This window comes from Euprymna scolopes, chromosome 46 (genome assembly GCF_053919585.1).
Source record: "Euprymna scolopes isolate OS-2025 chromosome 46, ASM5391958v1, whole genome shotgun sequence".
Lineage (NCBI taxonomy): Eukaryota > Metazoa > Mollusca > Cephalopoda > Sepiida > Sepiolidae > Euprymna > Euprymna scolopes.
This window is the reverse complement of record NC_136527.1, coordinates 26,840,607-26,866,783: the sequence shown is the minus strand read 5'-3', so window position 1 is coordinate 26,866,783 and position 26,177 is coordinate 26,840,607. Positions and strand designations below refer to the sequence as shown.

The 26,177-nt window shown below is 28.8% G+C and overlaps 2 protein-coding genes across 2 annotated transcripts; both read left to right on the top strand.

The window, feature by feature from the left end:
- Positions 1 to 17,566: 17,566 nt before the first annotated feature.
- LOC145271387 (uncharacterized) lies at positions 17,567 to 24,083 on the top strand. Its single transcript, XM_080126929.1, has 2 exons — positions 17,567 to 21,893; positions 23,881 to 24,083. Exons 1-2 carry the CDS (start codon positions 17,567 to 17,569, stop codon positions 24,081 to 24,083), a joined length of 4,530 nt encoding a protein of 1,509 aa, XP_079983055.1.
- Positions 24,084 to 24,411: 328 nt separating this feature from the next.
- LOC145271384 (uncharacterized) lies at positions 24,412 to 25,701 on the top strand. The gene has a single exon (XM_080126924.1). It carries the CDS (start codon positions 24,412 to 24,414, stop codon positions 25,699 to 25,701), a length of 1,290 nt encoding a protein of 429 aa, XP_079983050.1.
- Positions 25,702 to 26,177: the final 476 nt, after the last annotated feature.

The window sequence follows — 26,177 nt, the reverse complement described above, 5'->3', positions numbered from 1 at the left end:
AAACGGACAATCGATTTTATTTAAAAAAAAAAAAAGACATTAAACAAATAAAAATTTTTTTTTTTTAAATATTATGGGGGGGCTATATTCTATTTTAAAAAGCAATATCTCCTTCAAGAACGATCATAAAATGTGTTTTCAATCGATATTTATTCAATAAGGGACCAGTTTTCCTACCTAGCGAAAGGAACGAGTTTTCCCGAGACGAGTTTTCCGGAGACGAGTTTTCCCGAGACGAGTTATCCCGAGACGAGTTTTCCCGGGACGAGTTTTCCTAAATTCATTTTCCCCAGACGTGCATCCGTACATTCCTACTCTGAACGTTTTTATAAATTTTTCCATTTTTTAATTTAATTATTTTTGTATGTTCCTGTTTTTAAATTATTTTTTCTTAATTATTGTTCAATATTAAAAAAAAAAATGTTATGCCGAAAGTTTCACATTCTTGCGAGCAAGGAAATTATTAAAATCTTGCTTATAAAAATTATGCGAAACCTAAAAGTAGAAATATTTCTTGCAATTATAATTTTTTTTTTGGGGGGGGGGTGAAAATATTAAATATACAATGCTTAATTCAATGGTAATATCGGTAGTCCAAGAAATTAATTTTTCCTCGAGTTATATAGAATCTATTAATACGGACTTTAGGGGATTTTTCCATAATGTTCCTGTAAAAATTATTTTATTTTATTTATTGTTACAAATTACGATGCTTTATTTAAAAAGGATCAAGTAAAGATTAGATATCCCGTTGCAGAAACAAAGATTGGCGAACAATTCAAGTGACACCGGTTGTTTGACCTTGACATTGCCGTTAGTTGTTTGTAAACACGTCAAATAGCAGACATGTTCGAATGTTCGCGAGCAAGTTTTTTAAAAAATGTATTTACAAAACTTTTAAAGATTTAAAACAAAAAAATATACATTTACAAAACATTTTCTTTAATATTAAATATTAACAAAACTTTTAAGGATTTAAAAACAACATTTTTCTATTTACACAAAACTAAACGAATCTAAATTTAACAAAATATATTTAAATAAATGGGTGTCTTTCTGAGTGCGTTTTTTTAATATATTTATAAAACTTTAATAATAATAATAATAATAATAATAATAATAATAACAATATTATTAATAATATTAATAGTTCATTTTTTTAAATTATTATTATAATATTAAAAAAAAAATTTGTTTAAATGAACTATATTAATTACAAAACATTCGAAACTGAAATTTTAGGACGCTAAACTTGTATTTAATTTGCCTTTATGGAGAAGTAAATATAAAGTTTTTTTTTAAAATAAAAATAAAAATTATAAAAAGATTTGTATCTTGTGATACTACACTTCATCTTTATAAACATAAAAATATAAAAAGATTTGTATCTTGTGATACTACACTTCATCTTTATAAAAATAAAAAATATAAAAAGATTTGTATCTTGTGATACTACACTTCATCTTTATAAAAATAAAAATATAAAAAGATTTGTATCTTGTGGTACTACACTTCATCTTTATAAAAATAAAAATTATAAAAAGATTTGTATCTTGTGATACTACACTTCATCTTTATAAAAATAAAAATTATAAAAAGATTTGTATCTTGTGATACTACACTTCATCTTTATAAAAATAAAAATTATAAAAAGATTTGTATCTTGTGATACTACACTTCATCTTTATAAAAATAAAAATTATAAAAAGATTTGTATCTTGTGATACTACACTTCATCTTTATAAAAATAAAAAATATAAAAAGATTTGTATCTTGTGATACTACACTTCATCTTTATAAAAATAAAAAATATAAAAAGATTTGTATCTTGTGATACTACACTTCATCTTTATAAAAATAAAAAATATAAAAAGATTTGTATCTTGTGATACTACACTTCATCTTTATACAAATAAAAAATATAAAAAGATTTGTATCTTGTGATACTACACTTCATCTTTATACAAATAAAAATTATAAAAAGATTTGTATCTTATGATACTACACTTCATCTTTATAAAAATAAAAATTATGAAAAGATTTGTATCTTGTGATACTACACTTCATCTTTATACAAATAAAAATTATAAAAAGATTTGTATCTTGTGATACTACACTTCATCTTTATACAAATAAAAAATATAAAAAGATTTGTATCTTGTGATACTACACTTCATCTTTATACAAATAAAAAATATAAAAAGATTTGTATCTTGTGATATTACACTTCATCTTTATACAAATAAAAATTATAAAAAGATTTGTATCTTGTGATACTACACTTCATCTTTATAAAAATAAAAAATATAAAAAGATTTGTATCTTGTGATACTACACTTCATCTTTATACAAATAAAAATTATAAAAAGATTTGTATCTTGTGATACTACACTTCATCTTTATACAAATAAAAATTATAAAAAGATTTGTATCTTGTGATACTACACTTCATCTTTATACAAATAAAAATTATAAATAGATTTGTATCTTGTGATACTAAACTTCATCTTTATAAAAATAAAAATTATAAAAAGATTTGTATCTTGTGATACTACACTTCATCTTTATAAAAATAAAAATTATAAAAAGATTTGTATCTTGTGATACTACACTTCATCTTTATACAAATAAAAATTATAAAAAGATTTGTATCTTGTGATACTACACTTCATCTTTATACAAATAAAAATTATAAAAAAATTTGTATCTTGTGATATAACACTTCATCTTTATAAAAATAAAAAATATAAAAAGATTTGTATCTTGTGATACTACACTTCATCTTTATAAAAATAAAAAATATAAAAAGATTTGTATCTTGTGATACTACACTTCATCTTTATACAAATAAAAATTATAAAAAGATTTGTATCTTGTGATACTACACTTCATCTTTATACAAATAAAAATTATAAAAAGATTTGTATCTTGTGATACTACACTTCATCTTTATAAAAATAAAAATTATAAAAAGATTTGTATCTTGTGATACTACACTTCATCTTTATACAAATAAAAATTATAAAAAGATTTGTATCTTGTGATACTACACTTCATCTTAATACAAATAAAAATTATAAAAAGATTTGTATCTTGTGATACTACACTTCATCTTTATACAAATAAAAATTATAAAAAGATTTGTATCTTGTGATACTACACTTCATCTTTATAAAAATAAAAAAGATAAAAAGATTTGTATCTTGTGATACTACACTTCATCTTTATAAAAATAAAAAATATAAAAAGATTTGTATCTTGTGATACTACACTTTATCTTTATAAAAATAAAAAATATAAAAAGATTTGTATCTTGTGATACTACACTTCATCTTTATAAAAATAAAAATTATAAAAAGATTTGTATCTTGTGATACTACACTTCATCTTTATACAAAAAAAAAATATAAAAATATTTGTACCTTGTGATACTACACTTCATCTTTATAAAAATAAAAAATATAAAAAGATTTGTATCTTGTGATACTACACTTCATCTTTATACAAATAAAAAATATAAAAAGATTTGTACCTTGTGATACTACACTTCATCTTTATAAAAATAAAAGTTATAAATGATTTGTATCTTGTGATACTACACTTCATCTTTATAAAAATAAAAATTATAAAAAGATTTGTATCTTGTGATACTACACTTCATCTTTATAAAAATAAAAATTATAAAAAGATTTGTATCTTGTGATACTACACTTCATCTTTATACGAATAAAAAATATAAAAAGATTTGTATCTTGTGATACTACACTTCATCTTTATACAAACAAAAATTATAAAAAGATTTGTATCTTGTGATACTACACTTCATCTTTATAAAAATAAAAAATATAAAAAGATTTGTATCTTGTGATACTACACTTCATCTTTATAAAAATAAAAATATAAAAAGATTTGTATCTTGTGGTACTACACTTCATCTTTATAAAAATAAAAATTATAAAAAGATTTGTATCTTGTGATACTACACTTCATCTTTATAAAAATAAAAATTATAAAAAGATTTGTATCTTGTGATACTACACTTCATCTTTATAAAAATAAAAATTATAAAAAGATTTGTATCTTGTGATACTACACTTCATCTTTATAAAAATAAAAATTATAAAAAGATTTGTATCTTGTGATACTACACTTCATCTTTATAAAAATAAAAAATATAAAAAGATTTGTATCTTGTGATACTACACTTCATCTTTATAAAAATAAAAAATATAAAAAGATTTGTATCTTGTGATACTACACTTCATCTTTATAAAAATAAAAAATATAAAAAGATTTGTATCTTGTGATACTACACTTCATCTTTATACAAATAAAAAATATAAAAAGATTTGTATCTTGTGATACTACACTTCATCTTTATACAAATAAAAATTATAAAAAGATTTGTATCTTATGATACTACACTTCATCTTTATAAAAATAAAAATTATGAAAAGATTTGTATCTTGTGATACTACACTTCATCTTTATACAAATAAAAATTATAAAAAGATTTGTATCTTGTGATACTACACTTCATCTTTATACAAATAAAAAATATAAAAAGATTTGTATCTTGTGATACTACACTTCATCTTTATACAAATAAAAAATATAAAAAGATTTGTATCTTGTGATATTACACTTCATCTTTATACAAATAAAAATTATAAAAAGATTTGTATCTTGTGATACTACACTTCATCTTTATAAAAATAAAAAATATAAAAAGATTTGTATCTTGTGATACTACACTTCATCTTTATACAAATAAAAATTATAAAAAGATTTGTATCTTGTGATACTACACTTCATCTTTATACAAATAAAAATTATAAAAAGATTTGTATCTTGTGATACTACACTTCATCTTTATACAAATAAAAATTATAAATAGATTTGTATCTTGTGATACTAAACTTCATCTTTATAAAAATAAAAATTATAAAAAGATTTGTATCTTGTGATACTACACTTCATCTTTATAAAAATAAAAATTATAAAAAGATTTGTATCTTGTGATACTACACTTCATCTTTATACAAATAAAAATTATAAAAAGATTTGTATCTTGTGATACTACACTTCATCTTTATACAAATAAAAATTATAAAAAAATTTGTATCTTGTGATATAACACTTCATCTTTATAAAAATAAAAAATATAAAAAGATTTGTATCTTGTGATACTACACTTCATCTTTATAAAAATAAAAAATATAAAAAGATTTGTATCTTGTGATACTACACTTCATCTTTATACAAATAAAAATTATAAAAAGATTTGTATCTTGTGATACTACACTTCATCTTTATACAAATAAAAATTATAAAAAGATTTGTATCTTGTGATACTACACTTCATCTTTATAAAAATAAAAATTATAAAAAGATTTGTATCTTGTGATACTACACTTCATCTTTATACAAATAAAAATTATAAAAAGATTTGTATCTTGTGATACTACACTTCATCTTAATACAAATAAAAATTATAAAAAGATTTGTATCTTGTGATACTACACTTCATCTTTATACAAATAAAAATTATAAAAAGATTTGTATCTTGTGATGCTACACTTTATCTTTATAAAAATAAAAAATATAAAAAGATTTGTATCTTGTGATACTACACTTCATCTTTATAAAAATAAAAAATATAAAAAGATTTGTATCTTGTGATACTACACTTTATCTTTATAAAAATAAAAAATATAAAAAGATTTGTATCTTGTGATACTACACTTCATCTTTATAAAAATAAAAATTATAAAAAGATTTGTATCTTGTGATACTACACTTCATCTTTATACAAAAAAAAAATATAAAAATATTTGTACCTTGTGATACTACACTTCATCTTTATAAAAATAAAAAATATAAAAAGATTTGTATCTTGTGATACTACACTTCATCTTTATACAAATAAAAAATATAAAAAGATTTGTACCTTGTGATACTACACTTCATCTTTATAAAAATAAAAGTTATAAATGATTTGTATCTTGTGATACTACACTTCATCTTTATAAAAATAAAAATTATAAAAAGATTTGTATCTTGTGATACTACACTTCATCTTTATAAAAATAAAAATTATAAAAAGATTTGTATCTTGTGATACTACACTTCATCTTTATACGAATAAAAAATATAAAAAGATTTGTATCTTGTGATACTACACTTCATCTTTATACAAACAAAAATTATAAAAAGATTTGTATCTTGTGATACTACACTTCATCTTTATAAAAATAAAAAATATAAAAAGATTTGTATCTTGTGATACTACACTTCATCTTTATAAAAATAAAAATTATAAAAAGATTTGTATCTTGTGATACTACACTTCATCTTTATACAAATAAAAATATAAAAAGATTTGTATCTTGTGATACTACACTTCATCTTTATACAAATAAAAGTTATAAAAAGATTTGTATCTTGTGATACTACACTTCATCTTTATAAAAATAAAAATTATAAAAAGATTTGTATCTTGTGATACTACACTTCATCTTTATACAAATAAAAAATATAAAAAGATTTGTATCTTGTGATACTACACTTCATCTTTATACAAATAAAAATTATAAAAAGATTTGTATCTTGTGATACTACACTTCATCTTTATAAAAATAAAAATTATAAAAAGATTTGTATCTTGTGATACTACACTTCATCTTTATAAAAATAAAAATTATAAAAAGATTTGTATCTTGTGATACTACACTTCATCTTTATACAAATAAAAATTATAAAAAGATTTGTATCTTGTGATACTACACTTCATCTTTATAAAAATAAAAAATATAAAAAGATTTGTATCTTGTGATACTACACTTCATCTTTATAAAAATAAAAAATATAAAAAGATTTGTATCTTGTGATACTACACTTCATCTTTATAAAAATAAAAAATATAAAAAGATTTGTATCTTGTGATACTACACTTCATCTTTATACAAATAAAAATTATAAAAAGATTTGTATCTTGTGATACTACACTTCATCTTTATACAAATAAAAAATATAAAAAGATTTGTATCTTGTGATACTACACTTCATCTTTATAAAAATAAAAAATATAAAAAGATTTGTATCTTGTGATACTACACTTCATCTTTATACAAATAAAAATTATAAAAAGATTTGTATCTTGTGATACTACACTTCATCTTTATACAAATAAAAATTATAAAAAGATTTGTATCTTGTGATACTACACTTCATCTTTATAAAAATAAAAATTATAAAAAGATTTGTATCTTGTGATACTACACTTCATCTTTATACAAATAAAAATTATAAAAAGATTTGTATCTTGTGATACTACACTTCATCTTTATAAAAATAAAAAATATAAAAAGATTTGTATCTTGTGATACTACACTTCATCTTTATAAAAATAAAAAATATAAAAAGATTTGTATCTTGTGATACTACACTTCATCTTTATAAAAATAAAAAATATAAAAAGATTTGTATCTTGTGATACTACACTTCATCTTTATAAAAATAAAAAATATAAAAAGATTTGTATCTTGTGATACTACACTTCATCTTTATAAAAATAAAAAATATAAAAAGATTTGTATCTTGTGATACTACACTTCATCTTTATAAAAATAAAAAATATAAAAAGATGTGTATCTTGTGATACTACACTTCATCTTTATAAAAATAAAAAATTATAAAAAGATTTGTATCTTGTGATACTACACTTCATCTTTATACAAATAAAAATTATAAAAAGATGTGTATCTTGTGATACTACACTTCATCTTTATAAAAATAAAAAATATAAAAAGATTTGTATCTTGTGATACTACACTTCATCTTTATAAAAATAAAAATTATAAAAAGATTTGTATCTTGTGATACTACACTTCATCTTTATAAAAATAAAAATTATAAAAAGATTTGTATCTTGTGATACTACACTTCATCTTTATAAAAATAAAAAATATAAAAAGATTTGTATCTTGTGATACTACACTTCATCTTTATAAAAATAAAAAATATAAAAAGATTTGTATCTTGTGATACTACACTTCATCTTTATAAAAATAAAAAATATAAAAAGATTTGTATCTTGTGATACTACACTTCATCTTTATAAAAATAAAAAATATAAAAAGATTTGTATCTTGTGATACTACACTTCATCTTTATAAAAATAAAAAATATAAAAAGATTTGTATCTTGTGATACTACACTTCATCTTTATAAAAATAAAAATTATAAAAAGATTTGTATCTTGTGATACTACACTTCATCTTTATACAAATCAAAAATATAAAAATATTTGTACCTTGTGATACTACACTTCATCTTTATAAAAATAAAAAATATAAAAAGATTTGTATCTTGTGATACTACACTTCATCTTTATACAAATAAAAAAATATAAAAAGATTTGTACCTTGTGATACTACACTTCATCTTTATAAAAATAAAAAATATAAAAAGATTTGTATCTTGTGATACTACACTTCATCTTTATAAAAATAAAAATTATAAAAAGATTTGTATCTTGTGATACTACACTTCATCTTTATAAAAATAAAAATTATAAAAAGATTTGTATCTTGTGATACTACACTTCATCTTTATACAAATAAAAAATATAAAAAGATTTGTATCTTGTGATACTACACTTCATCTTTATACAAATAAAAATTATAAAAAGATTTGTATCTTGTGATACTACACTTCATCTTTATAAAAATAAAAAATATAAAAAGATTTGTATCTTGTGATACTACACTTCATCTTTATAAAAATAAAAAATATAAAAAGATTTGTATCTTGTGATACTACACTTTATCTTTATAAAAATAAAAAATATAAAAAGATTTGTATCTTGTGATACTACACTTCATCTTTATAAAAATAAAAATTATAAAAAGATTTGTATCTTGTGATACTACACTTCATCTTTATACAAATAAAAATTATAAAAAGATTTGTATCTTGTGATACTACACTTCATCTTTATACAAATAAAAATTATAAAAAGATTTGTATCTTGTGATACTACACTTCATCTTTATAAAAATAAAAATTATAAAAAGATTTGTATCTTGTGATACTACACTTCATCTTTATACAAATAAAAAATATAAAAAGATTTGTATCTTGTGATACTACACTTCATCTTTATACAAATAAAAATTATAAAAAGATTTGTATCTTGTGATACTAAACTTCATCTTTATAAAAATAAAAATTATAAAAAGATTTGTATCTTGTGATACTACACTTCATCTTTATAAAAATAAAAAATATAAAAAGATTTGTATCTTGTGATACTACACTTCATCTTTATAAAAATAAAAATTATAAAAAGATTTGTATCTTGTGATACTACACTTCATCTTTATAAAAATAAAAATTATAAAAAGATTTGTATCTTGTGATATAACACTTCATCTTTATAAAAATAAAAAATATAAAAAGATTTGTATCTTGTGATACTACACTTCATCTTTATACAAATAAAAAATATAAAAAGATTTGTATCTTGTGATACTACACTTCATCTTTATAAAAATAAAAAATATAAAAAGATTTGTATCTTGTGATACTACACTTCATCTTTATACAAATAAAAATTATAAAAAGATTTGTATCTTGTGATACTACACTTCATCTTTATATAAATAAAAATTATAAAAAGATTTGTATCTTGTGATACTACACTTCATCTTTATAAAAATAAAAATTATAAAAAGATTTGTATCTTGTGATACTACACTTCATCTTTATACAAATAAAAATTATAAAAAGATTTGTATCTTGTGATACTACACTTCATCTTTATAAAAATAAAAAATATAAAAAGATTTGTATCTTGTGATACTACACTTCATCTTTATAAAAATAAAAATTATAAAAAGATTTGTATCTTGTGATACTACACTTCATCTTTATAAAAATAAAAAATATAAAAAGATTTGTATCTTGTGATACTACACTTCATCTTTATAAAAATAAAAAATATAAAAAGATTTGTATCTTGTGATACTACACTTCATCTTTATAAAAATAAAAAATATAAAAAGATTTGTATCTTGTGATACTACACTTCATCTTTATAAAAATAAAAAATATAAAAAGATGTGTATCTTGTGATACTACACTTCATCTTTATAAAAATAAAAAATTATAAAAAGATTTGTATCTTGTGATACTACACTTCATCTTTATACAAATAAAAAATATAAAAAGATGTGTATCTTGTGATACTACACTTCATCTTTATAAAAATAAAAAATATAAAAAGATTTGTATCTTGTGATACTACACTTCATCTTTATAAAAATAAAAATTATAAAAAGATTTGTATCTTGTGATACTACACTTCATCTTTATAAAAATAAAAATTATAAAAAGATTTGTATCTTGTGATACTACACTTCATCTTTATAAAAATAAAAAATATAAAAAGATTTGTATCTTGTGATACTACACTTCATCTTTATAAAAATAAAAAATATAAAAAGATTTGTATCTTGTGATACTACACTTCATCTTTATAAAAATAAAAAATATAAAAAGATTTGTATCTTGTGATACTACACTTCATCTTTATAAAAATAAAAAATATAAAAAGATTTGTATCTTGTGATACTACACTTCATCTTTATAAAAATAAAAAATATAAAAAGATTTGTATCTTGTGATACTACACTTCATCTTTATAAAAATAAAAATTATAAAAAGATTTGTATCTTGTGATACTACACTTCATCTTTATACAAATCAAAAATATAAAAATATTTGTACCTTGTGATACTACACTTCATCTTTATAAAAATAAAAAATATAAAAAGATTTGTATCTTGTGATACTACACTTCATCTTTATACAAATAAAAAAATATAAAAAGATTTGTACCTTGTGATACTACACTTCATCTTTATAAAAATAAAAAATATAAAAAGATTTGTATCTTGTGATACTACACTTCATCTTTATAAAAATAAAAATTATAAAAAGATTTGTATCTTGTGATACTACACTTCATCTTTATAAAAATAAAAATTATAAAAAGATTTGTATCTTGTGATACTACACTTCATCTTTATACAAATAAAAAATATAAAAAGATTTGTATCTTGTGATACTACACTTCATCTTTATACAAATAAAAATTATAAAAAGATTTGTATCTTGTGATACTACACTTCATCTTTATAAAAATAAAAAATATAAAAAGATTTGTATCTTGTGATACTACACTTCATCTTTATAAACATAAAAATTATAAAAAGATTTGTATCTTGTGATACTACACTTCATCTTTATAAAAATAAAAAATATAAAAAGATTTGTATCTTGTGATACTACACTTCATCTTTATAAAATAAAAAATATAAAAAGATTTGTATCTTGTGATACTACACTTCATCTTTATAAAAATAAAAAATATAAAAAGATTTGTATCTTGTGATACTACACTTCATCTTTATAAAAATAAAAAATATAAAAAGATTTGTATCTTGTGATACTACACTTCATCTTTATAAAAATAAAAAATATAAAAAGATTTGTATCTTGTGATACTACCCTTCATCTTTATAAAAATAAAAAATATAAAAAGATTTGTATCTTGTGATACTACACTTCATCTTTATAAAAATAAAAAATATAAAAAGATTTGTATCTTGTGATACTACACTTCATCTTTATAAAAATAAAAAATATAAAAAGATTTGTATCTTGTGATACTACACTTCATCTTTATAAAAATAAAAAATATAAAAAGATTTGTATCTTGTGATACTACACTTCATCTTTATAAAAATAAAAAATATAAAAAGATTTGTATCTTGTTATACTACACTTCATCTTTATACAAATAAAAAATATAAAAAGATGTGTATCTTGTGATACTACACTTCATCTTTATAAAAATAAAAAATATAAAAAGATTTGTATCTTGTGATACTACACTTCATCTTTATAAAAATAAAAAATATAAAAAGATTTGTATCTTGTGATACTACACTTCATCTTTATAAAAATAAAAAATATAAAAAGATTTGTATCTTGTGATACTACACTTCATCTTTATAAAAATAAAAATTATAAAAAGATTTGTATCTTGTGATACTACACTTCATCTTTATAAAAATAAAAATATAAAAAGATTTGTATCTTGTGATACTACACTTCATCTTTATAAAAATAAAAAATATAAAAAGATTTGTATCTTGTGATACTACACTTCATCTTTATAAAAATAAAAAATATAAAAAGATTTGTATCTTGTGATACTACACTTCATCTTTATAAAAATAAAAAATATAAAAAGATTTGTATCTTGTGATACTACACTTCATCTTTATAAAAATAAAAATATAAAAAGATTTGTATCTTGTGATACTACACTTCATCTTTATAAAAATAAAAGTTATAAAAAGATTTGTATCTTGTGATACTACACTTCATCTTTATAAAAATAAAAATTATAAGAAGATTTGTATCTTGTGATACTACACTTCATCTTTATAAAAAATAAAAGTTATAAAAAATATGTCATGAAAAAATATTTTTTTAAATCCCGATTGTTTTGCTACTTCTTCTGATTTTATTATGCATGAAAATTGCCTCGGTCTAGAATGGTATCTCCTTCACTGACCCCCTATATACATCGCACTTTAAGGTATATATATATATATATATATATATATATATATATATATATATATATATATATATATATATATATATATATATATAATCTTTCTCGCCAACATTCGAACATGTTTGCTATTTGACGTGTTTACAAACAACCAACGGCAATGTCAAGGTCAAACAACCGATGCCACTTGAAATGTTCGACAATCTTTGTCTTCTGCTATGGGGTTTCTAATCTTTACTTGAACCAAAAATTCTGATGTTTACACCGGTGCCCGGAAAACTCGTACCCTGTTAATCCGTACCCAGAAAACTGGTCCCTTATTGATTAAATATCGATTGAAACCCCATTTTATGACTGTTTTTGTAGGAGATATTGTTTTTAAAATAGACTATATCCCCTTTAATATTTTAAAAAAAAATTTACTTGTTTACTGTTGTTTAAAACAAATCGATTTTCTAAGTGTCCGTTTTCTACCTAACTGGCTCACAGTGGTTTCACTCATTCTGTTCAAAAACGAGACTACAGATCGCATATTTTTCAAAATATATACTTATTTACTGTTGTTTTTAAATTAAATATTTATTAAATTAAACTTTTAAATATTTCTTGAAGAAAGAAATGGTATAAATCGAGGAGACTGTGATGTTTTATAAAAAAAAAACTAGAGTACCTCCCTTTTCATCTTATTTCCTTTTCTCTAAATAAGGCCCTGTCTCATTGGCCAAAGGTGCCGCTCATCGACCAATCACGGCAACCTATTTATTAAGCGGGAGTAGAGACTCCCTTTAAACGCCCTATTTCGTACGGACATCAGTGGAGAAAAGGCGTATTATTCCATCTCTCTACTTCTTAACTTGAAAGGAGCTGTCAATCGCAAGATTTTAAAATAACTTTTATGGATTTCTTAAAAAGCCGGAAACACAATTGTTTTACAACTTACTTATTTTACGTTTGTATTTTACGTTTGTGTTAAATACGCTTTTATTGCTCTCCGACTTGTATTCGTGTTTCTGTTTCGTGTGAGTCCAAAGTGTCGGGTTGAAACACAACATTTTGCAAAACAATTCTCAAGGTTGTCGCGAAAAAAGAAAACACACACAAAATAAAACACAGATCACTTTTAAAGAAGTCCCTTATTTATATAAAACAATCTCTACATACACATGAACGAACTGTGTTTAAATTCTCAAGGCGCGAAAGAGTCACCATCCTTATGACCTCGTGCGGACTTGGAAATATTTGTTGAAAAAACCCAAAACATTTACAACAAAACAAATTAATTTTGATTATCATGCGATAAATTGTATTTATTTCACAAAACGCGTGAACGAGTAACCATTTTATGACCTCGTGCGGACTGGGAAATATTTGTTGAAAAAAAAATTCTTCGCTATTATTTGCCATTATGACAAAAAAATTCTTCACTATTATGACAAAAAAATTCTTCACTATTTGTCTTGTGACAAAAAAAAATTTAAGCAAAGTTTATTTGTTGCTTATCCCCCCCCCCCGACCAACAAAAAAAATTATATATATTTTACTATTTTTGAGCATTTGAGAGTGTAAGGGCTCTCGAAGTTACCCGAGAAGTCTTAAAGGATGATATTACACTTAACATCGAAATGCTGGTACAACGTGCAAAACTAAGAAAATCTACTTTCCAGAAAGAGGAAGATATATTATCAAGGAGATGCTAGTTGAAGTTCGTTCCTTGAATGAAAAAATTAAAGCAATATGCATCAAAGCAGAGTTTGATTTGAAGAACTGTGGTTTTGTTGACGAACAGAAGAAAGAAATTGAGTTTCGATCTAATGTTAATGATCGTCTTGCCGACATCGAAGACACAGTTAAGAACTCAACACATTGGAAAAATCTTAAGTTGGCTCTGTGCCTCTGTTATCCATGCCCAAGTTACTATGTGCAACCTTCAGAGACGGCCCTTAAAGTAAAATAATCCCGATTTTTTCTTTATTTTTTTATTTCCTCCTGTGTTTATTGCAAGATGAAAACAGAAAAAGAAATCGAAAAAAAATTTAGCCAATGAACAATTTAAAAAAAAAATGCCCTCTCTCCCGAAATCTACAAACAAATATTTTGTTATATACGAACGTCAGACGGGCCTTAATGTAATTTACCGGGGTTTTTTTCTGATTTCATGTTTCAATAAAGACACAGGGACATTAAAGAACAAAAATCAAGAAAAATTATATCAATTCTGTAGGTGAAAACGCGTACGGAATTGCCCACCACTACGTATTGACCTTTTTTAAGTCAATATTGAAAACAAAATCTGATAGATTAGTGACCATTCGATAATAATCCGATGAAAAATAAATACACATACGTGCGCCATGTAGTAAGACTTACGGTTTTGCTTTATAATCTGATTTTGATTAACTTTATCTGATTTTATAAAGGAAACGATTTTCAAATGTGATTGACTTTACATGCTCAACTTAACATTCAAGATGACGAACGGAAGAGCAAGTTCGCAGAAAACAAAATTGAAGAGGAAAAATAAAAAAAGAAATCATTTCGAAATAAACCCGATCTATTTGGTGAATATAACGGATAAAATTAGTATTTGCTCGTTCATAAAATACGCTTAAATATAAAAATAAATTATAATTCGTTCAGATTTCGTATGTCAAAAGTTATAAAAAAAAGTAGTTACCTCCCTTTGTTCAAACTAATCGACCACTTCTCCTTTCTGAAAGCCCTATTTTGATTGGCTAGGATGAAGCTCCTTGGCCAATCAACAAACATTTAATATAAGCAGAATTCTGGAAAAACAGATTCGCCCTCTTTTTGAATCAATCGTCGGCCTACAGACAACTATGGAAAATCTCTCCTAAATTTGCCGCCGAATTTTGATTGAACTTTTTCAGGGAGCCGTCCAAGACTTTTGGACGATAAAGAACTTTTTATTGGACTTCTAAAGCCGCAAACACAATTAGTTTTGCAAGAACCTTTTCTTTGTAATATTTTCAATTTAATATACATAATTTTCTCCAATTCTTGTGTGAGTTCAGCAATCTTTATTTCTGTATTTCCCACTTCCAACTTCAACAAGACACCAGCTCCCGGCAATCGCCATATTTTGCAAAACTAAATAACGTTTAGCAGCTTGTTGTGAAGAAAAAAAAATAAAAGGGAAGAGAAGATTTGAACTCCTGAGGATATTTGCAAGGAAAATGGAAAAAGGAATGCCAATTTGAGAAGTCCCTCTTAAAAAAAAAAAAAAAAAAATTATTTCGTTTCCCAAAAAAAAAAACGAAAATTAAATGAACATTTAAAAAAAAAAATTATTTCGTTTCCAAAAAAAAAAAACGAATAAATAGTAATTCTGCCTTTGTTAAAGGTTTAAAATTCAATGAACATTTTAAAAAAAAATTTTTATTTCGTTTCCAAAAAAAAAAAAAACGAATAAATAGTAATTCTGCCTTTGTTAAAGGTTTAAAATTCAATGAACATTTAAAAAAAAAAAATTATTTCGTTTCCAAAAAAAAACGAACAAATAATATAATATTTCCTGTTGTATTATTAAAAGTTTGAAACTTTCTACCGACTGAAGTTCGCGTAAAGCAGGCATCATTCGTTCAAGAGCGTGGCGTCGTACTACGTCATACGAATGTAAATAAACATGGCCTCCTTATATAAGGGCGATAACTCCACTTATGCAAACTTCCGTCCAAGGGCCATAACTCCATTTATGCTAAGTTCCGTCCAAGGGCCATAACTCTTCTCGGCCTATCCACAGACATTATCAACAATACTCCCACAAAATTTAACTTGTTTAAAAAAAACAAACTTAAAACCATCATCCTTTCCCAAAACAAAACAACTGTAAAATGGATGATTTCCGGACCTTGAAGGGTGTTAGGGCGCTCATGGACTCCAGAATCGTGTTAAAGGAAGATATTTCCCTTAACACGGGCATGTTGGAAGAACGCGAAGGTTTGAGAAAAAAAACCTTCCAGGAGGAAGAAGCTATAATTAAGGAGTTGCAGATTGAGGTCCGCTCCTTAAATGATAAAATTAAAGGGGTGTGTATAAAAGCAGAACTTGATTTAAGGGAGTGTGGATTTGTTGAGGAGCAAAGGAGGGAAATTGGCTTTCGAGCTAATATTAATGATTGCCTTGCCGACATTGAAAACTCTATTGAAAACCCCACCACATCACGGAAAAATGAACCGACCTCTGTACCTTTGCTTTCTGTCCCCAAGTTGCAGTGTGCCACCTTTAGTGGAATCAATCCTTCCAAATTTGAATATAAAAATTTTATTGCTCAATTCAAAAACTGTACTAAGTCTATTGATTCCGGCAGGGCAAAATTAGCCTTATTGAAAGGGTATTTGAGTAACTATGCCTTGCAATTGGTTTCCCATCTGACCTTGGAGGATGGTAATTACGATGTAGCGGTGGATTTGCTGACCAAGGAATTCCTGGATGTCCCCTTTATAATAAGTGAGATCTTCAAGCAGATCATTTCTACTTCTCCTCAATATGACCCTGAATTTGTGGCTGTGAAGCGATACCTTGCTGAGGTGAGAGCGGATTTATCCGAATTGAGGACTTCATATCTGATAGATTTTTTTGAGGAGAACTCCACCGGATTTTTGCTGGTCAGCCATATTATATACGAGAAGTTGCCAGTTGCCTTGAGAAGGGAAATTAACCACAGAGTGGGCACGAGTTACCCGTCTCTAACACAAAGTTTTGAAAATTACAATGAGGCAGTTCGTGCTCTGTCTCGAAATAAAAAAACTTTTTCGGGTTACGGAAAACCCCTCGAAGAATGATAAAGGGCAGGTCAATACCTATGAAAAAAAGAATGGTGATGCTGCTCTATAGAATTTCACTACAAGCTCTTCTGGGGCATATTGCAAACTTTGCACATCACGTGGCCACACTATGCTAAAATGCACCAAGTTTGCATCTTATGAAGCCAGAGTTGAGAGGTGCAAGCAGCTGAAACTGTGTACAGGATGTTCCAGCTTAAAACATAAAAGTGAGAATTGTCCTGGACTCCAGAGCAAATCACTCCTCACGTGCAGCTTATGCCTTTCAAAGGCACATATTGCACCCCTGTGCAACACTAAGAGAGTGGTTTCTCTATTCTCTCACGTTTATGAAAACGAAATCATATCGTCTGTTGTAGCTATTTCTTTAAATTATGGATCTGAGAAAGCTACTATTAACTGCCTATTGGACACAGGGAGTCAGCGTTCATATTTTTCTAAGAAAATATTAAAGGAGCTGAAGTATCCTGATGGAAATTCTGATCCAACCGATTATCAAATGAAGACCTATGCGGGTGTGACTATGAAGCGATTTGAACAGGTTGTCTTGAACGTTACCGTGGGAAAGGGGAAACAACTCCCTATTCCTGTTTTAATCGATGATGGATTCAGTATGCAGTTTGTATTCGCTAGCTTTGGCCAAGTGAAGTCCAACCTGAATGAGTTGAAACACAGATTGGCATTTTCAAATGAAAAACAGGGTGATTCCATAACAATTCAGGGTATCCTGGGAGTTGACATATTTCAGTTCATGGAGGGTTCCAGAATCATTAAATGTATGAATGGACAGGCCTGGGATTTGCCTCAAGGGATTGCCCCATTTGGTAATGTACAACACTTTTTGTATCCTCATCAAGTCAGTCCTGTGAGATGTGAAATTTCCAAAACAATTGTCAATTATCATACTACAATATCCAAATATGCCCATTGCCCTGAACGACAGTTGAATTCCATATTGGAACCCAAGTCTTCCTACCCGGATCCGTTTCCAGATGTATTTGAGAATTCCAACGTGGAACGGAATTTGGAAAAAATGTTTGCTGTAGACTCAGCTGCTGCTTCCCATGACGAAGAACTAATTGGTGATTATGACAGAAATAGGATTGAAAACTTCAGGAAGTCTATCGAATTCAGGGACAATTCTTATTTCGTGGATCTACCTTGGCATAAGGACAAAATAGATTCCGTTCCCTCTAACTATAAAGTCGCTCTTAAAGTGCTTGACACAACAATGCTTTCATTGGAGAAAAGGGACTTGGATAAGACCTATACTGATATTTTTCTTCAGCAAGAGAGCGAAGGGATTACCGAGAGAATTGAAGTCGCCCCACAAGATTTCTGCAAATACATTTGGATACCCCATCGACCGGTCTTTAAGTCGGATCAACAGGTAACCACTAAAATCAGGCCTGTTTTTAACTGTTCGTTGAAGACCGGGGGTGGTTACTCCCTCAATGAAGCATCTTATCCGGGTGTGAACATGATGAATAACATGCTTGAACTGTTGCTCTTATTTTTTACTAACGAATATGTATTATTGGGAGACATAAGAAAGGCATTTCTTATGATCAAACTCCGGTCGGTTGAGGACAAAAACAAATTTTGTTTTTTCGTAAAAGATGGAGACAATTTGCTTTGCTTCCGATATTGTACATTGATATTTGGCTTCAATGCCAGCCCATTCATTTTAAATTACGTTCTCAAACACCATGTCAGCCGTTTTCCGAATGATGCATGTACTGAGATGCTGAAAAATCGATTTTATGTCGACAATTTATGTATGACCAGCAATTCTTCTGAGGAAATAATCAGTCTCTATAAGAGTGCCGTGCCTCGTCTGCAGACGGGAAATTTCCAGTTAAGATCGTGTAACTCCAACTATGAGCCTCTTCGAGACATTATAACGGAGGATGAAAGAATCGTGCAGCATGGTTGCGAGTACGAAAAGGTCTTGGGATATAAATATCACCCTGAATTGGATACTATTAGCATTGTTAACACTATGGTTCAGAGGAACATACTCTCAAAAAGGGATATTTTGGCCCAGACAGCAAAAATATTTGATCCACTGTCACTATGTGCCCCGGTTACAATTAGGGCAAAAATACTTCTCCGAAGATTGTGGTTGCTCAAGTTGGGTTGGGATGAAAAGGTTCCTACTGACATAATGACTACCTGGTCGAATTTGGCCGAGGACCTTTCTGGTCTAGGTGATCTATTTTTTACAAGACATGCTATAGACACTGGTAGCCAACTGAAATTATATTTGTTCTGTGATGCGTCACCACAGGCATATGGATTTGTCATATATGGCGTGCAAAATGGGAAGTCTCACATAATATTTTCCAAGGTTAAAGTGGCCCCGATGAGGACAAAGACATTACCTATGATGGAGTTGCTTGCAGTATATATTGCATTCAAGGCTTTAACTATGATACTGAGATCCTTCTCTGGTGTCAACATAGAGGACGTTTTTGTTTCTGTGGATGCGCAAGTTGTTTTGTCATGGTTGCTCACCGAGAATATAAAGGCAAAGAGTCTGTATACCAGAAACAGAATTAAAGATATTCGAGAAATGAAGGAGAAGTTGAGTGAGGAATTTGGGTTGGGCATTCATTACAAATATGTTCCTTCTGCCGACAACCCGGCTGACCTTCTTTCTCGTGGTATCACTCTGGAAAAGTTTAAACAGGGATTGGACTACTGGACATGCGAACCTGCGTGGCTTGTTGAGCAACCTGAGAAGTGGCCTACGAGTACTTTGAGCTGTCTGAGCCCGGAAAATAAGTGTCATGTGGAAAGTGTTTTCCATAATACATTGAGTGAAGCTGTTAGGGAACCACTGATTCCATTTGACAGGTTCTCGGACTTCAACAACTTGTGTCGATCAACTGCTTTCGTATTCAAGTTTGTGCATCGATGCAGAAAAGTGAAGGAACATTCAGATCCAAAACAGACAGCCACGAATTACCTGATAAAGATGATGCAATTGCAATCGTTTGAAAAGGAAATTGCTAATTTGAAGAATCCTCTTGACAGGGAAATCCCAGTGCTGGTGAAGAATCTTAACGTTTTCATCGATTCTGATGGGATTTTGAGAGTGGATGGTAGAATTGCCAATTCGACAAGATATGACTACAATTTAATCTATCCAATATTGCTTGCAAAACATCACTCTCTTACAAAATTACTGATTATGGATAGCCATAATCGATGCAGGCATTTGGGTATTGCTACGACAGTGACCAATTTGTGGTTATCCGGATACTGGGTCCCACAGGCAAGACAGTCTGTGAAAACTGTGATTTCTAACTGCAATACCTGTAGGAAATTCAACAGCCTAGCCTTCAAATACCCCAAATTGACAAATTTGCCAAAACACCGTGTTAGATTAATCAATCCTTTCCAACACACAGGCATAGACTACACAGGTCACATCTGGGTACAAAGAGATGGAAAGTCTCATAAAATGTATTTATTAATTTTCACATGTATGAACGTGAGGGCTGTTCACATTGAACTTGTACCTGATATGAGCACACAAGCCTTCATTCAAGCCTTGATTCGGTTTTCAAATACCTATGGAGTTCCCAGTCACACATACAGTGACAATGCACGTTCCTTTAATGCAGCCTTAGGTGGTGATGCAATTAAACATCACATAAACAGTAATGAGTTCTGTAACTCATATTCAAGCGCTGGCATTAAACACATAAAAATACCCTTATACTCCCCTTGGGTTGGAAGTACTTGGGAAAGAATGATCAGAGTGATAAAGTCATGCCTATTCAAAACACTTGGCCGATCTAAAATCAGTTATTTTAACCTTCTAACCCTTCTATCAGACATCAAAAGAGCCGTGAACTCTCGACCTCTGACCTACAGATGCTCTACCGATATTGATCTGCTTTCCTTAACACCCAACTGCTTCACTCATCCAAATATAAACTGTGAGCTCTCCTTCCAATCTGACACACCCAGTTTGGTTGAGACAGAACCAATAACTAGGTCTCTCCTTGTGAGTACCTTGGAAAGCAGAGAGGAATTAATATCTAAATTCAAAGAGATGTGGCACGATGAATATTTGCTAAGTCTGAGGGAGAGTTGCAAGGATTTACACGAAATCGAATTTCACAATAAAATAAATATCAACGACGTAATACTCGTCAAGAATCCGGCCAAGTCCAGGCCCTTCTGGAAGCTGGGCAGAGTTATTGAGCTATTTAGTGGCAACGATGGCAAGGTTCGTTCTGCTCGAATAAAAAGAGGTGATGGTGCAGTGGAAACACATAGCCTCAAACATTTATATCCGTTGGAGTTATCACTCACTCATAACAACTTTCCTGATGAGGAATCTGATGAATTTGCATCTCACCCTATAGAAGAATGTAGGGACCCATCGGAACCTTCAGAAGAAATGGCCAATTACAGGCCTAAAAGCATCAAGAAATCCACATCTAATCCTGAATACATTTATTATTTAAAAAAAAAAATCCATTGTAAATGGGCCATAATAATGCCCAACACATTAAGGTATATTCTACCTGTTAAATATTTCTATTAAACAGAATATTCTGTACAATTTAATTTAAACACTTAGCAATCACAAATATTGTAACTGATTGCCTTTATATAGCATGCAACGATTTCAATCGTCGCATTATTTGTTGTTGTTGGGAGAGTATAAAAAAAAGTAGTTACCTCCCTTTGTTCAAACTAATCGACCACTTCTCCTTTCTGAAAGCCCTATTTTGATTGGCTAGGATGAAGCTCCTTGGCCAATCAACAAACATTTAATATAAGCAGAATTCTGGAAAAACAGATTCGCCCTCTTTTTTAATCAATCGTCGGCCTATAGACAACTATGGAAAATCTCTCCTAAATTTGCCGCCGAATTTTGATTGAACTTTTTCAGGGAGCCGTCCAAGACTTTTGGACGATAAAGAACTTTTTATTGGACTTCTAAAGCCGCAAACACAATTAGTTTTGCAAGAACCTTTTCTTTGTAATATTTTCAATTTAATATACATAATTTTCTCCAATTCTTGTGTGAGTTCAGCAATCTTTATTTCTGTATTTCCCACTTCCTACTTCAACAAGACACCAGCTCCCGGCAATCGCCATAAAGTAACAATAAAAATATCAGTTATTATCTCCCTTAGTAAGTTCGATTTGTTTCTATTTTTAACCTTTTTAATAAACACACGCATATATAAAGATATATACGCATATTGTCGGAATTAGCATACTGACGAGTAGGGGAGAGGGGAAGAAAAGACGTTTTAAGTCTTGCAACGAAATGTCGACGTTGCTTACAAGCAGTCTTTCCTTGTAAAAGTAACAAATGGGTAACGATGGTCGAAGTGTAACTTGTCTAAAAGACAGCAACAACTACTAACACAACAGTAGAGCAGCCATCCCTTTTTATCTACTCCAACTCTCAGTCAACGAGATTCACGCGTGACTGAAATGTCTATTTAACTTGTAAGGAATAGGCACTCAGGTTCTTTGATTAACGGACCACCGGCCGTGTTGGTCACAGCTACCAGCACTTCCCCACCCACCTACCATCGGCAAATCAACCAATTCAAAATTCTCACATTGAGATTCGAGGTAAGATGCGACTTTGTCAAAAGCAATACACATTTGTCTGAGGACTGTGGCAACTATATAACCCATGAAGCCAGGATAACCTGGTGTAGAGAACTGCGTCTTTGTTTTGGTGCCTAAAGAGATCTCAATTGGGGAATATGTGTCCATTAAGGACATCAAGAAAAATTTGTTGCCATAGTTACAACTCTAAAGGACACATGACTGCTATGTGCTCAACCGTTACGAGTAGCATGCAGGTTGATACCTGCCTACATACAAAAGACGATAATGCTTTCCTTTCTCCCATAATTGAAATAATAGTGCAAAGAGGGAATAAAAAAGTGAAGGTAAACTGCCTGTTAGACACTGGCAGTCAAAGAACTTATTTGGACTCTTTAATTTTAAAGAAGCTAAATTGCCTCTCCTTCGCAAAGGATAAAATAATCGAAGTAAAGACCTTTTTAGGAACGAGTCCTAAAACCTTTAAGGAAATCTCGTTGGGATTGAATTTGATGCCCGACAAAACACATACTCTTCAGATTCTTGCGACCAAGCTGAACTTGTCTTACAGCCTTGAAGGACTTACTCAGATTCTTGGAAATTTAAAGAATCACAGACTGGCTGCAAAGTTTAATGCAAAGGAGGATTTGGTTACTAAAGATGGGTTACTAGGACTTGACGCAATCTAGTACCTGGACCCTTTAAAGATAGTCCCTTGCATGTATGGAGCAGCACTCGAGACCAAAAAAGGACTAATCTCCTTTGGAAACAGGTGTTCTTTTATATATAAACACCAGATTAAAAATTAAAAAAAAACACAGATTAATTATGCAGAGGTGTTGGCGAAAACTCCACCACTTCCATCTTCCAGAATCAACTACGTGGTTCACCAAGAGCAATCCTACCCGGACCCTTTAAAAAATTGGTTTGCAGAGAGTAGTGTCCAACGAGGGTTGGAAAACATGTTCAGCCTTGAATCTATTGGATTACCCATTGACGAGAAATTCTCCACCTTGAATGAAGAGGGTTATAGATGAAGGAAAGGATAAAAAGTTATTCTTTTTCTGTGATGCGTCTAAAGCCGCATATGGGTTTGAGGTATATGCTGTATAGGATAGAAATTCATCCTTGGTATTTGCCAAAGCGAAAATGGCTCCTTTGCAGGGAAAATCCCTCCCAACATTGGAACTTCTAGCAGTATTTTTAGCAAAAAATGCTTCCCTTTTATAAAAGTCTCTAAAGGACATTCCTATAAAAGGCGTCTATGCAATCACAGATGCTCAGGTCGTTCTGTCCTGGATTTTGGCTGACTTTGTCCAAACGAAAAATGTATTTGTACGGAATAGATTGCAGGACATAGCTCAAATGTCTGAGAAAGTTAAATCTGATTTTAACATAAAGATAAACTTTCAGTTCACTTCAGCAGATGACAACCCGGCCGATTACATCACCAGAGGTTCGACTATCAAGAAATTTAAGGAAAAGTTTTCTCTTTGGTATGAGGGACCGAAATGGATAAGGCAAGAAGAATCCTCCTGGTGCCATCGAGAGTTGGGTTGCCTTTCTAAAGTTCAAATGGAGCGGATTGACGCTTCAGTAAATTATGCCGCAGAGAATGAAGTGGCTACATCAGAAGTCAAATTGGAAAAATTCTTCAGTTTAAGCAAGTTGATCCGTGTAACTTCACTGGTATTCAAGTTCATCAACAAGTTAAAAAAGAGGGAGATCGATTCTGAGTTACAAGCAAATGCCTACCTGATCAAGACAATGCAAAAACAATCCTTTTCAAGGGAGTTGGACTTTTTGTTGGACCCTGGAGGAAATAGCATGCCTAAACTAGTGAAGAATTTGGATATGTTTTTGGACCACAAAGGCATTATACGATCGATGGGAAGAATAGGAAAATCGGAATATCACTCATATGTTGTCCAAAATCCTATTTTATTAGGAAAAGAGCATTATCTAACAAGAATGATTATTCAAGAATATCACCACAGAAGCCAACACTTGGGCTTGGCTACAATATTGAATGAAATACGATTGGCAGGTTACTGGATACCACAAGCCAGACAGGCTGTTAAAAATATGTTTAGTACTTGTGTGAAATGTAAACGCTATAATGCCATTTCCTTTTCAATACCAAATTCGACCAACTTACCAGCCTCTCAGGTGAATTTTGCCAGGCCCTATCTACATACCGGCGTGGATTTTGCCAGCCATATCTATGTTAAAGGACAAGAAAAAGACTACAAGATGTACATTCTTCTATTTATATGTATGAGTATTAGGGCTGTACATTTGGAACTGGTTCCGGATATGACTGTGAAATCATTTATTCAAGCATTCATTAGGTTCACGAACGTGAATGGAATCCCTACACACCTTTATTCGGATAATGCTCGCACATTTAACGCTGCCGCCAGAATCATTAACCGGGGCATGATAGCGGACGAATTCAAGGAAAGATTTAGCCCATATGACTTAAAACATTGCTCAATTGCACTGTTTTCACCTTGGTACGGTGGTAGTTGGGAGAGGTCTATCAAGACCATAAAATCATGCTTATATAAACCAATAGGAAGGGGTAAAGTAGACTATTTTGGTCTACTAACAATTTTGTCTGATGTGCAAAGGGCAGCAAATAGCCGCCCCTGACATATAGGAGCTCTGAGGATGCTAATCTGAATGACGTAAACCGTCTTTTCTTCCCCCCCTACTCGTCGGTATGCTAATTCCGAAAATATTTAATTTGTCTGCATCTGTTACTTTGCTCGGCTAACTGCCGGTTGAGCTTGAACCAAGAGTACCAAGAATCCAATATATTTTGAGGAACACTTATCCTTACATTTCTTGTTCTGACATTTCGAAATGAATAGCAAACGATGTCATAGATATTTGGAAGGCTGTCAATCCTCGTTTTCCTTTGATAAATGAAAATAGTATTGTTAACAATGTGAAAATTTTATGCTTTTAGAAAACCATTAAATAGGAAATCTCTCCCTGCTGGAAGGAAAAGTTGAATACATTATTTGATATCTCATCATATTCATGCAAGCTGTCCATTTTTAGCTGTGACAATATTAATGTAAAATGCGACAAAGAAAATTGCCAGACTAAGCATATCATCTGCA

Coding starts and splice junctions, on each gene's coding strand:
- LOC145271384 (XM_080126924.1), top strand. CDS start 24,412: ATGTCTGAGAAAGTTAAATCTGATTTTAACATAAAGATAAACTTTCAG.
- LOC145271387 (XM_080126929.1), top strand. CDS start 17,567: ATGCTAAAATGCACCAAGTTTGCATCTTATGAAGCCAGAGTTGAGAGG. Junction 21,894..23,880: donor GGCCAATTACAGGCCTAAAA/GCATCAAGAAAT, acceptor TTAATTATGCAG/AGGTGTTGGCGAAAACTCCA.